Genomic DNA, 13,351 nt, shown 5'->3' on the forward strand with positions numbered 1-13,351 from the left:
GGAGGAGTCAACGAGTGCAGACTCTCCCATGGAGAAAATGTCCTTGGGGGGAGACCATCCTAAAAATGCATGAACATTTTAAGTGGGATTTGTCACAAATCTCAGATACCCAAAAAAGGTATTACCAACTTCCCAGCTGTTCTTCAGTGCCACCAGTACATCCAACCTTTCATCGTCATCATGCAAGATCACATGACTCAGAATGAGGAGGTATTTGGCAGCTGCTCAGCATGCAGGGAATACAGACACAAGTTTATTAACCTTAATAAATACTTTTCTAGTGATGAAAAAAAGTAAAAAAAATGCATATTTTAAAATCAGAAAGCCAACTTTACATGACTAAAGTGTAATTACTGCAAAAAGTCACAGTAAGAGAAATGCCTTTGCACGTGAACTTTAAGAAAAAAGCCAGAAGGGCTCGCAGCACCCTTATGGCTGTCCAGCCTCCTCTGGTCATCTCCTTCAGGTTGTATGAAGAACCCAAGGGCCATCGGTGTGTACATCAGCTCCATCTGTCACAACCCATTTGGAGGCAAACATTGAGCTGTATACCCACACATCACCGAGGCTGCACCTATGTCTGCTGCAGATGGGGGGCCATAACTGATTACATTGAAGGTGCCTAGGTAGATTGCCCAAATACTTAAGAAAGAGGTGCTTGGTACCATCGTTGAATCTAGGATGAAGTCTGAACCTTAGAGTCATTAAAGTAAATGTTCCTGTAAAAAAGAAGCAAAAGACCAGGGAATGTGACCCATATTGCTAAGGAGCCACACAAGGGGTGGCAGGATTTTACTCGGGCTTTTCAATCATCTTATGGCTTTAAAGCCCATTCAAGGATCATCTGTTCCTGCTTCTGTTCCCTGATCTTTTACTGCTTCCAGACATCCTAGAGAATCTGATTCCCCTGAAGAAGGGTTGGATTTAGACACTGGTGGGGATTCACTGGCATGTCATATCCACTCTTCTCTTGCCTTGGGGTCTGAATAAGAGGATTCACTTTCTCCTGATTATCCTTTGAGGATACTGTGGCTCATATGATGGACCACTCTAGATGGGATTGTTCCCAGGTTTCTGACATTCAGGAGAGGTACTGTGATCTCTTGCAAATAGATTCTCCTAAGATATTTGCTGTAGCTACAGTTATCCAGTTTTTAATGCCTTTTTGGACACTTTTGCTTTAGCTTCTCATGCTTCTGATTCCCAGGGATGCTAGGGCTATCCGTCATGGGTTTTTGGAGGGCTTTCCCTGTAGTTTTCTCCTCCCATCCTTTCTAGTAGCTTTTGTACTTTCCCAGCTATACAGAATACTGCAACAATGATAAAAAAGGAATAGTACAGTTGTGCAAGATCATACAATAACAGTAGAGGCTCTATATTCACTATTGCAGTATTTTGTCCATCCGTCCCTCCCTCTCTTCTTCCACCTTTTGTTCTCTGTTGCCTTCCTTCTGGCTGAGGGATCCTTCTTGCATCTGTTTCTCCTCCTTCCCTTCTGGGATGTACATATTATTCCTTTCCTCTCAGGGTGCTCTGTTTCTTCTAGGGCAATTCAGTTTGGAGGATTAGGTGTTCATACTTAACATATGTACCTTACAGCAGGATATCCCAGTTGTACAGAATGTTGTAACAGTGAAATATAGGACATCTACTGTTATGGTAGGATCTTACACAACTGTACTTTTTCTTTTCTGACCTCAGTCAGTCACATTGTCTTGTACTTCAGACAGGCTGGCATAGGTATTCCAAGAAATGTGAAGAGACCACCTTTTATGAGGAGCAACCTCTGTTGTCTAAGGGCATTTATGTACAAGAACTACTCACAAGCATGGGTGTTGTAGCCAGCCATGCATCTTTGTTTGCCATGGTGCACATTTTAAGTGTTATTTTCTGCAGTGAGGTAGCCTCTTGGGTATACAGCTTGTTAAATGGCTTTTTTCTTTTGACAGGCAAAATACTTTCTCTTAAAACCTCACCTTCCAGAGTTGGCTGTGGTTACAATTATGGGGAGGAGGGCTATATTCTAGTAGTTGGTGTACAGTTTCAAAGATCTAGGTAACACCCCTGTCTACCTGTACAATGTCCAGATTGCATTGTAGCCTTGGTATATCCTGTGGAGTTCTATTGCATTTTTATTTAGAGCTTGCCAGTTTCAGCAGGGTTTGATTAACTTTTAGTAAGTACTACAGAAATGCCAGTACTTGTCTTTCTGTGTAGCCAGTAAAATTGTACAGAAGGGTGAAGCCCTGACTAGCTGTAGCTCAGGCAACCCAAGTTCAGTTAATAGCTTGGGACTGTGAATTCCTGGCAGGGGAGAATGATTGGAATGGAGGACGGAGGTGTGCATGCTCACGACAAACTGCTGCAGTTTGATTTCCTTGTGGAGATAGGGAAAACAATTGTAAGGTGCTTCCAAGGTTGGGAGGGACATCCTGCTGACATCAACCTGCTGTGGAAGTGAAAGCTATGTCAAACCCAGAGCTGTTGCACATGCTACACCTAAAGAAATCCCAATCCCTCCAAGCTAAATGCTCTAGGGACCTAAACCTTGTCACCACAATAAATAGGACATGCTGGAGGGATAGATTCCTGTCCCAGAGACTTCCCATACTCTGGAACAGGCTACCCATCAATGTCAAGCAAAGTTCTTCATAAGCACTCTTCAAGAAAATTCTTGATGAGTGGATGGGAAATAGGAAATACACCCTGGGGATCACTTCTGTGTCTCTGCTCGACAGTGGCACAGGAAAATAACTTTACTGGGTGGCGTAAGCCAGGGGGAACCTTGTTGGCTAGGCTTACGTAGGCCCTTGAGCTGATAGCCTAGTATGTACCTATGAAACTAGCTAAGAAAATGTTCCTTAGTCCCCATATGATGCTAGTCTCGGATACTTGATCTCAATGGCCTCAGAAATGGGTCAGGTTTAGCCTGCTAGAGGCTTAGCTGGGTCCAGTAGACCCAATGTATGACAAGAAGGACTGAGGGCAGCCTTGATAGTCAGCTGCTGTAAGCTGAAAATAGTGGATTTTTTTTTTTACAATCTTATACATTCATTGATCAGTACTAGGCTAACTGTCTTTGTGGTCCATTTCAAGACTAACCACTTAACTCATGTGAGAATCAAACCCTGCACCTTGTGTTTGTAAGATAAACACCTTAACCAGTAGGCCAACTCTGTTCCTCATGTTCTTTTCCCACTGCTTAAACAGATTACTGCTGAGGACTTATTGGATTTGACCTGAGTAAGTCAGCACCTGAAGAAAACGAGTTGAGAATCATTTTAGTCTTGTGTGTTTGCTTTCCTTGAAGTATCGACTGGTGAGACTAACGTCTGATTTTATATAGAGTCTTTCTAGCTGGCTGTAAAGTAAAATGTTTCCCTGCTATTGTTTTATCCCTTCTAGGTGTAGCTTTACTAGGTCCTAAAGAAAAGAACTTGGAAGGAGGGAGTGGTGAGCTGCTTTATGTTGGTGGATATGTGATGTTCTGGCAGTGCTAACTAGGTGGGGCTGTAAGACTGCTTTTTAAATGTTATTGTTGCTGCTGCTTTGATCTTTCTGATATCAGCTATAGTAGGCAGAAGTATGTGCACTAGATACTTACTTTGTACCAGCAGGAATGATAGCAAGATGAGATGAAAAGTAAAATGTTACACACACAATATGTAAACACTGTCTGCAAATGGTAAACTGTTCTTTGAAGCTGGTCCAAATCACAACTGTTAGATGCAACTATTCAACCATTTTGTCTCAGCATTGATTGGACACGGACGTTCAGTAACATGCAAGTACTACTACTGCCTAAGCTTGTGGTGCAGAAGTTGTAGCATAGCTGTTTGCTAAATATTACATAGACAAGGAAGAGAGTGAGTATACTGTCTGAATAGTGTTGACTCGGAATTTTAATGACTGCTTAAAGGAGTTTTGTGTAGAAAGCATAATTTTGGTACATTATTTCATTATTTGTTTTAACAGCTCTCAGCAAGAAGCCCAGAAAATATTTAAGGCGAATAGCCCCATGGATGCTGAGGTCACAAAGGCAAAGGTAAATATAAACTATTGCAGTGGAATGGCACTTTGTCTACATAGTAGAATGAATCCTGGATGATGATCATCGTGTTTCACTGTTGCAGTCATTACACTTGGGTTATCCTGCTGGCAGGCTACCCGCAGTCGGCCTGAATTCCAAAGTCTTGGTCCGGCGTCTGTTGCTGTCGCCTCTTTCCTGACGTCAGTGCGCCAGGGGTATAAAAGATGCAGCCGACGCCATTTTCTTCAGTCTTTCTTGCCGCGTGGTGCCCGTAGCAAAAGCAGTTTGCAAGTGCCGGTCGGCTGACTCCTGATATTTACGAAATTGAATTTCAGATCCGAAGTCTTCAGTAAAGCTAAGTACCCCATTGGGGAAACTTTTTCTTGCTCCAGACCGATGTCAGTAAAAGTTTACAATTGTATTTCTTGTGGGAAGCAAATACCTCATAAGGATTTTCATTCTTACTGTATTCCTTGCTTAGGCCCCGACCAAGATACTGACTAGGATTCCTCTGACCAGGTTTCTATTTCCTCTGATTCCTCTTCAGAACAGGGATATTCTCTTCCTCCCTATGAGGACTCTGATGCTGAAGAATCTATCCCTTCAGCTTCGCCTCCTGAGGATTACTCCTTTGGGGAAACCCTGCACACCATGAGGGAGCATTTCCATTGGGAGAGACAGGATTATTCAGAATCCAAGAAAAGGCTCAGAAATTTTCTTTTACTGCCTCAGCACAGGCCCCTTGCTATTCCCCCTGTACTAGATATTGTTGATGATGTTTCTTCTGTATCCAGTTTGTCTCCTGATTCTTTACCCCCTGCGCCAGTTAAGCCAGATAGATACTACAGGGTCCCAGATTCACATAAATTTCTTTATAAAAACCCTGCTGCTGACCCAGAAACAATTTCTCAGGGTCCCGAAGGGGTCAAGGCTTCTACTGCAAAAAATCCTGTTCCCTCTGATAGGGATTCTAGAGCACTGGACAGATGGGGGAAAAAAGTTTACACCTCTGCTACTTTAGCTGTAAGGGCTTTAAACTGCCAGTTTCACATGCTTAAATATCAACAATACCTAATGTCTTTGCTCAAACAGAAAATGCTTACAAGCTCAGAATGTCCTGAAAATAAGGAAATGCAGGATTTATTGCATGCAGCTGAACAAGTGGGAAAGCATACTTTGCAATGTGGTTTTGATTCATTAGAGGCTTCTTGCAGAGCCGCAGTTACAGGTTCTGTCATTCGAAGGCATGCTTGGTTAAAAGAACAAATTTTACCTGATCATGTTAAAGCAAAATTGTTGGATGCTCCATTACAGCATGATACTTTGTTTGGTGTTAAGGCAGAAGAGGTGTTAAAGAAAATGGAGGATAAAGCAAAATCAATGCAGACAGTAAAGGATTTCTTACAGGTTCAGCCCCCCAGATTTAGCAGGAACTGGCCTTCTAAAAATTGGTCCTTTCCAGTGTCAGACAGGCCACAAAGAGGCAGATACAGACGCCCAAGAGGCAGATCTCAGCCACAAGGCACATACAGACCTAAGCAATGGGGTGCTTCAGCCCCCAAAGGCGGAGAAGACAAATCACAACCTTATAGGAAACAATCCCAATGACTTCCCTCTACCAATGCCAAGCACTTACCTTTTGGCGGCATCCTTAGGGGAAAAACTAGCACTTTTCTCACAAAATTGACACATAATTACCCGAGACAAATGGGTACTTAATATTGTTTCCCAGGGTGACAGGTTCCACTTTCACACCCTACCAAGGCCAAAAAGTATGCCAGATCTGCCACACAATCAATGGGCAGAGGCACAAGAACAAATTTCTGCTCTCATGGACATGAGGGCAATTCAAAAAGTACCACAGCAAGAGCAGGGACAAGGATTTTACTCAATACTTTTCTTGGTACCCAGAAAGGACAAAGCTTGGAGACCAATACTGGACCTGTCTACTCTAAATACTTTCCTGAACGTTCCAAAATTCAAAATGTTGACACTGCAGCAACTTCTACCCATGCTGGGCAAAAAGGCTTGGCTAGTTACTTTGGACCTCAAAGATGCATACCTGCATGTCCCAATCAGACAGTCTTGCAGAAGATACCTCAGATTCATAGCTGGCTCAATGCATTACCAATTCTCTGCACTGCCCTTTGTCTTATCTACTGCGCCCAGGGTCTTCACAAAATGCCTGGCACCAGTAATTGCATTTTGCAGACAAAAAGGAATTCAAATATATCCCTACTTGGACGACTGCCTTATTCAAGCAGACAGGAAGGACATTCTACTAAAGCATCTGGCGTTTGTAAAAAGATTACTAACTTGTCTAGGGTACACAGTAAACGAAAATAAATCAAAACTAGTGCCCTCTCAAGAGATGATATTCCTGGGTGCAAGCTTAAATACAGCTGCCCAGATGGCTTATCTCACGCCAGACAGACAAAGGCAACTGACTCATTACTTTCAGATGATGGCAACAAAGACCCAGCTACCTGCAAGAAAAATTCTGCAGGCTTTGGGCTTCATGGCATCCTGCATCCTGCTAATTCCATATGCAAGACTGCATATGAGGAAGCTACAATGGTATCTAACAAGTGTTTGGACTCAACATTGCCATAGCCTGGAAACAATAATTACTCTCATTCCCTGCCTGCAACAAGAATTTCGATGGTGGGCACTTGCCTGTCACCACAACAAGGGACAGCCTTTCACTTTACCCACAGCCAGGCAGACACTAACAACAGATGCATCGGATTATGCCTGGGGAGCAGACATGGCGGGAAAATGTATACAGGGCACGTGGCCCAAAGACCAAATGCATCTTCATATCAATCAAAAAGAGATTCTAGCTGTACAGAATGCCCTGACAGCCGTCCAGGATCTACTACATCCAGGACAACTATTACTAAAGATGGACAATACCACAGTCGTGCGGTACATAAACAAGCAAGGGGGCACACATTCCTATCCCCTCTGCAGGCAAGCCATGACTTTGTGGAACACAGCACTGGCTGTTCGCAAGTGCCGGTCGGTCAGAACCAGAGATTACTACTACAAAGTCCGAAGACTTCTAAAAAGCTAAGTACCCCGTTGGGGACTCTTTCTTGCCTCAGCCGATGTCAGAAAATGTGAATAACTGTTTAACTTGTGGGAAACAAATACCTCATAAAGATTTCCACTCTTACTGCTTACCTTGCTTAGGCCCAGACCACGACGTAGCAGCTTGTTTAGCCTGTGCTTCTTTCAACCGACGGACGCTTAGACGTCGGTCGGAATTTGCTGAAGAGTTTTTCGGCTCCGATTTTGCTTACATTATGCCATCGGATACTCCGACTACACACATTTCTAAAAAACGCAAGGAAAAGGACCGACACTCGCGGTCCGCGGTTTCGGCCGAAACCGCGGTTAAGCCAACCGCGAGTGTCTCGGTTTCGGCTGAAACAGAGTCCACGGTTCTTCCGGCCGAAAGCTTGCCACTTACCGAGGCCTCCTCCAGCCTGGCTGAATCTGCTACTGAAATCCCACCTGCTCTTGCAGTTTCACAGGATTTATCTGATACTATCCCTTTGGATATTTCTACCCCTGCATGTGGAGCTGCTAGGCCTCATGCATCCATGTCGATTAAGGCCTTTGCCAGGGCTAAAGCAGCAAAATCTACCAAATCTGTACCTGCTAAGACCCCCTCTCACAGGCCTAGCTCTAGTTCACAAATGCTTAGTCTTGCAGAGGATCTCATTTCTTTGATCCGGGGATCCCAACCACATCCAGACAGGGCCTCTCACCCACCTCCAGAGAAGAGGACTAGAGTAGAGCCCTCTGAGCCAGTTTCTTCAGATGGCTCCTCTGATGAATCAGATAATTCAAACCCTCCAGAGGGCCCCTTTTCTCCTTATGAGGACTCTGATGCAGAAGAGTCCATTCCTCCTGCCTCTCCGCCTGAGGAATTTTCTTTTGGGGAAACCTTGTATGCTATGAGGGAACAATTTCAATGGCAGGGCCAGGATTTTTCAGACTCTAGGAAAAGGCTTAGAACCTTTCTGCATTTGCCACAACATAGGCCTTTAGCCATTCCTCCAGTACTTACTGTTGTGGATGATGCTTTTAATGATGCTTGTACTGCTCCTAATTCTCTTCCTCCAGCCCCTGCTAAGCCCGATAGGTACTACAGGGTTCCAGGCACCCATTATCATTTGTATAAGGCCCCTTTTGCAGATCCCGAAACTATCTCCCAGGGACCCAAGGCTGTAGCAGCTACTTCTACCAAAAACGCCCTCCCCTCTGAAAGGGAATCTAGGTCCTTAGAGAGATGGGGTAAAAAAGTTTACACTTCTGCTACTCTTTCAGCTAGGGCCTTGAACTGTCAATTCCACATGATTCAGTATCAGGAATTTATGTTAGACCAATTAACTAAAAAAATGTCCTCGGATGAACCATTAGACAAAAAATCTGTACAGGAAATGGTACATAACATTCAACAGGTCAGTAATCATTCCTTAAAATGCGGCTATGATGCACTGGAGGCTTTCTTTAGATCAGCCATGACTGGCACAGTGATCAGAAGACATGCATGGTTAAAAGAGCAGTCCTTACCAGACCATGTTAAATCAAAGCTCCTAGATGCTCCTATGGATAAGCTCAGTTTGTTTGGCTCCCCTGCACAGCAGGTGCTGAAGAAGGTGGAAGAGAAAGCAAAATCTGTTCAGACAGTCAAGGATTTCTTACAGGTCCAGCCTCCAAGGTTTAGCAGGAACTGGCCTTCCAAAAATTGGTCCTTTCCAGACTCCTCCAGAGCTCCGAGAGGCAGGAATAGGCGCACAAGAGGCAGGGGTCAATCCAGAGGTGCCTACAGGGGACGTCAGTGGCAGGCTAACAACCAGCGAGGTACAGCCACAGATCCAGCCACCACCATTTCCACAGGACAATCACAGTGACTTGGCTCTGGCACCGCCTACCAGGGAACAACTAGAGGCACCCCTAGGCGGGAAGCTAGCCTTATTTTCAGTAAACTGGCATTACATCACAGGAGACAAATGGATTTTACAGACAATAGACCAAGGTTACATGTTTCACTTCCATACTCTACCAAGGAAGAGAGGAATGCCAAACCTACCTCCAAATCAGGAAAAAGAAGCTCTACAACAAATAACTCACTTACTAAGGATGAGAGCTATAGAAAGGGTACCATCTATGGAACAAGGGCAAGGATTTTACTCCAGACTCTTCCTGGTACCAAGAAAAGAAGACCAATGGAGACCTATTCTCGACCTGTCCGCTTTAAACACATACCTCATTGTTCCAAAATTCAAAATGCTGACCCTACAGCAGCTTCTTCCCATGCTGGGCAAGGAGTCTTGGCTGGTAACTCTAGATCTCAAGGAGGCATACCTGCACGTCCCCATATGACCAAATTGCAGAAGATACCTCAGATTTCTTGCAGGATCAGAGCATTATCAATTCTCAGCATTGCCCTTTGGCTTATCTACTGCGCCCAGAGTATTCATGAAATGCCTGGCATCAGTAATTGCTCATTGCAGGCTTCAGGGAATTCAAATTTACCCTTACCTGGACGACTGCCTGTTACAAGCGGACAACAAAAACAAATTAACAAAAGATTTGGAAAGGGTCATTCATCTACTACAAGCCCCGGGATACACAGTCAATATAAAAAAGTCAAGGCTGATACCATCCCAAAGGATAACCTTCTTGGGTGCAGATCTGGACACATCAAAACAAATGGCTTTCCTGACCATAGAAAAACAGGAGCAACTCCCTTTGTACTTCATGGCATTAACAAAGCAGAACCAGCTAACAGCAAGAAAAGTCCTGCAAGCTCTCGGTTACATGGCATCCTGCATAATATTGATTCCACATGCCAGACTACATATGAGAAAGTTACAGTGGTACCTAAGGAATTTATGGTCTCAGCACAAACACAGCTTAGAAACCCAAATTCCAATAATTCCATGCCTGAAACAAGAATTCCAATGGTGGGCTCAGGCCTGTCAATCGAACAAGGGACTGCCCTTCCACTGCACTCAACCAAGCCAGACCATCACAACAGATGCCTCAGACCTCGGTTGGGGGGCACACATGCTGGACAAGTGCATACAAGGCTTATAGACTCAAGACCAGCTGCACCTACACATAAATCAAAAGGAAATGCTGGCAGTAAAACTGGCAATTCAGGCATTCAGACCATTTCTTCGACAGGGTCAACTGCTGATAAGGACGGACAACACCACAGTTATGTGGTACATCAACAAACAGGGAGGCACACATTCATACCCTCTTTGCCGGATGGCAATGGACCTCTGGAATATGGCACTGAGCTTCAACATTCAGCTACAAGCACTTTTTGTGCCAGGAAAAGAAAATATACTAGCAGACATCCTAAGCAGAACTACCACGGATGCCCACGAATGGATGCTGCATCCGGACATCTTCAAAACCATTACAGGGAAATGGGGACTACCAGAAATAGACTTATTTGCATCCCCACACAATCACCAACTGAAAAAACTTTGCACAAGGACGTACCACCCTCTTACTTGGAAAGTGGACTCCCTATCTTTCAGTTGGGAAAACCTGACAGCATATGCATTCCCACCTCTTCCTTTGATGCACAAGGTGCTATTGAAGATCAAAGAAGACCGTCCAAGGATCATCCTGATAGCTCCAGACTGGCCAAGGCAACATTGGTACCCATTACTGAGGAGTATGTCTCGGGAACAAATATGGCCTCTACCCCTAGTTCCCTTGCTGTTAGCACAGAACAACTTCAAAACCCTGCATCCAAACCTGAAAACACTGCAGCTGGCTGCCTGGAACATTGCATAAGACCAAATAACCCAGATTTATCTCAAAGGGTTAAAGACATTATCATGGAGGCTCGCAGACCCTCAACAAGAAAAAATTATTCAGCAAAATGGAAAAGATATCTCATTTGGTGTACTGCAAAAGGAGAGAATGTGTCACTGGTAAACATAGCTAACATCCTAGAATACTTGGCAGAGCTCTTCCACAACGGCCTGTCCTATTCTTCCATTAAGATTCATGCATCAGCTATTTCAGCAGAATACAACTTGGATCCTCCAGTCTTCTCACATCTTCTGCTCAGGCAGTTTCTGAGAGGGATTAAGAATGTAAAGCCACCTAGGAAGCCACCATTGCCAGCGTGGGACTTGAACTTTGTGCTAGAAAAGTTGACACTCCCTCCTTTCGAGCCAGCAGCAACAGCAGAATTACAGTACTTATCATGGAAAACTGCTTTCCTGCTTGCAATCACTTCAGCAAGAAGGGTATCTGAGCTACAGGCATTAATGGCAGTACAGCCCTTCCTGATCTTCCATCAAGATAGTGTCCATGAGAACTATCCTACTTTTATGCCAAAGGTGGTCTCCAGGGTATCTTTAAATCAAGCTATCCACCTACCTACATTCTTCCCCAACCCACAGAACAGGGGAGAAAGAATGCTGCATACCTTGGATGCACATAGACAATTACGTTACTACCTGGACAGGACCAAGAGCAATAGTAAAACTGACCAGCTACTGGTAGCATATGCAACAGGAAAGGAAGGAAAAGCAATTTCAAAACAGACAATCTCTAAGTGGATAGGAAATTGCATTAGATTTTGTTACTCCTACCATGGAAAGAAAACTCCAGAAAACATCAGGCCTCACTCTACAAGGGCTACAGCCACTACCACAGCTTTTTTACGAGGAGTGGCTACCAAAGACATTTTAGAGGCTGCTACTTGGAGCTCCGTGCATACATTTGCCAAGCATTATAATTTACCTTTATACTCCAGATCCCGAGCAGGTTTTGCCACTGCTGTTTTGCAAGGGATCTTAACTACACCATAATCTTATTTCTCCTCCTCCCCCAGTTTGTCTATGGTATTCTACCCATTTGTAAGGACTGCAGATGCATCCTTGAAGGACATAGTACAGTTTTGTACCTACCATAAATGTAGATGTCCGATAGGCATGCATCTGCAGTCAGGATTACCCACCCTCCTTCCCCTCTGTGGTACTCCTAGGGTATTTGCCCATCTTGTAGCTAGCTGGGGGAATCTATTATGGTGTATTTGTTTGTATATATGTACATACATGCTTATTTTTTGTTTGCTCTCTACTATTTGGAACCATTTGCATTTATCCAAATTTAGCCTTCCTAGAGGGCACCTGGCATCTGGGGCAAGAAACACTGAGGAAAATGGCGTCGGCTGATGCCTTTATACCCGAAGAACTGCAGCGATGACGTCGGGTGAAGTGTGACACCAGCCGAGGCCAGACCCAGACTTTGGAATCCGGCCGACCGAAGGGCTGCCTGACGACAGGACAACCCATTTGTAAGGACTGCAGATGCATGCCTATCGGACATCTACATTTATGGTAGGTACAAAACTGTACTTTCCTCCACTTCTAAACAAGGGAGTGCAAAGCCCCACCCCCTCATGGTAAGAACTCACAATGACTCTCCACTTCCACCCCCTCCCTCTGCCCACCTACACTTTCCCCTATGAGGAAAACTCTCCTTCCATTCAAGCACCTGGGCCACCATTACCAACGACCACTGGGTCTTCAACATAGTGTCCCAGGGATTCAAATTTTCTTTCCACACACTCCCAACACCAAAAGGGTTCCCGGATCTTCCTCCAAACCAGTGGGCAGAGGCAAAAAAGCAGGTCCTTTCTCTGCTCTCTGTGAGGGCAATAAAGCACGTTCCTGCAGAACAGGCCAAGGTTTCTACTCCAGACTTTTTCTGGTACCCAGAAAAGAGGGCACCTGGTGCTACCATCCTCGATCTATCAATACTAAACACCTTCCTGGTGATACCAAAATTCAAAATGCTCACTCTCTAGCGACTACTACCTATGCTCTGCAGGAATGCTTGGCTAGCCCCCCTAGACCTAAAAGAGGTCTACCTCATATCCCAGTCAGGGAATCGTGCAGGAAATATCCCCGTTTCAGGGCAGGATCTCCGCACTTTCAGTTCTTTCTCTTCCCTTTGGCTTATCTACTGCTCCCAGAGTTTTCACCAAATGTCTGGCTCCCCGCCATTGCTTTTTGCAGACAAGGAAATATACAAATTTATCCATACTTAGATGACTGCCTGATTCAGGCAGGCAGGCAGTCAGTCAGGAAAAACTGCTCAAGCACCTGGCCTTTGTAAAGTCCCTGCTGTCCTCCCTGGTACACTATCAGTGAAAAGAAATCCAAACTACTGCCCACCCAAAGGATTACATTCCTGGGAGCAAGCCTGGACACAGCATCCCAGACTGCATTCCTTACACCAGAAAAGCAAACTTACCTGACAGCCTAC

The 13,351-nt window shown here is 44.7% G+C and overlaps 1 protein-coding gene across 5 annotated transcripts in view; it reads left to right on the forward strand.

The window, feature by feature from the left end:
• LOC122811506 (AP-2 complex subunit alpha-2) overlaps nucleotides 1-13,351 on the forward strand; it is a 2,640,839-nt gene that overhangs the window by 2,275,398 nt on the left and 352,090 nt on the right. For all 5 annotated transcript variants that reach the window (XM_044083382.1, XM_044083385.1, XM_044083386.1 and 2 more), the window contains one exon: nucleotides 3,976-4,045. In XM_044083382.1, coding sequence (XP_043939317.1) covers nucleotides 3,976-4,045 — 70 coding nt within the window. The remainder of the gene's footprint in view (nucleotides 1-3,975; nucleotides 4,046-13,351) is intronic.

This window comes from Protopterus annectens, chromosome 9.part0 (genome assembly GCF_019279795.1).
Source record: "Protopterus annectens isolate FY-2018-M chromosome 9.part0, PAN1.0, whole genome shotgun sequence".
Classification (NCBI taxonomy): domain Eukaryota; kingdom Metazoa; phylum Chordata; order Ceratodontiformes; family Protopteridae; genus Protopterus; species Protopterus annectens.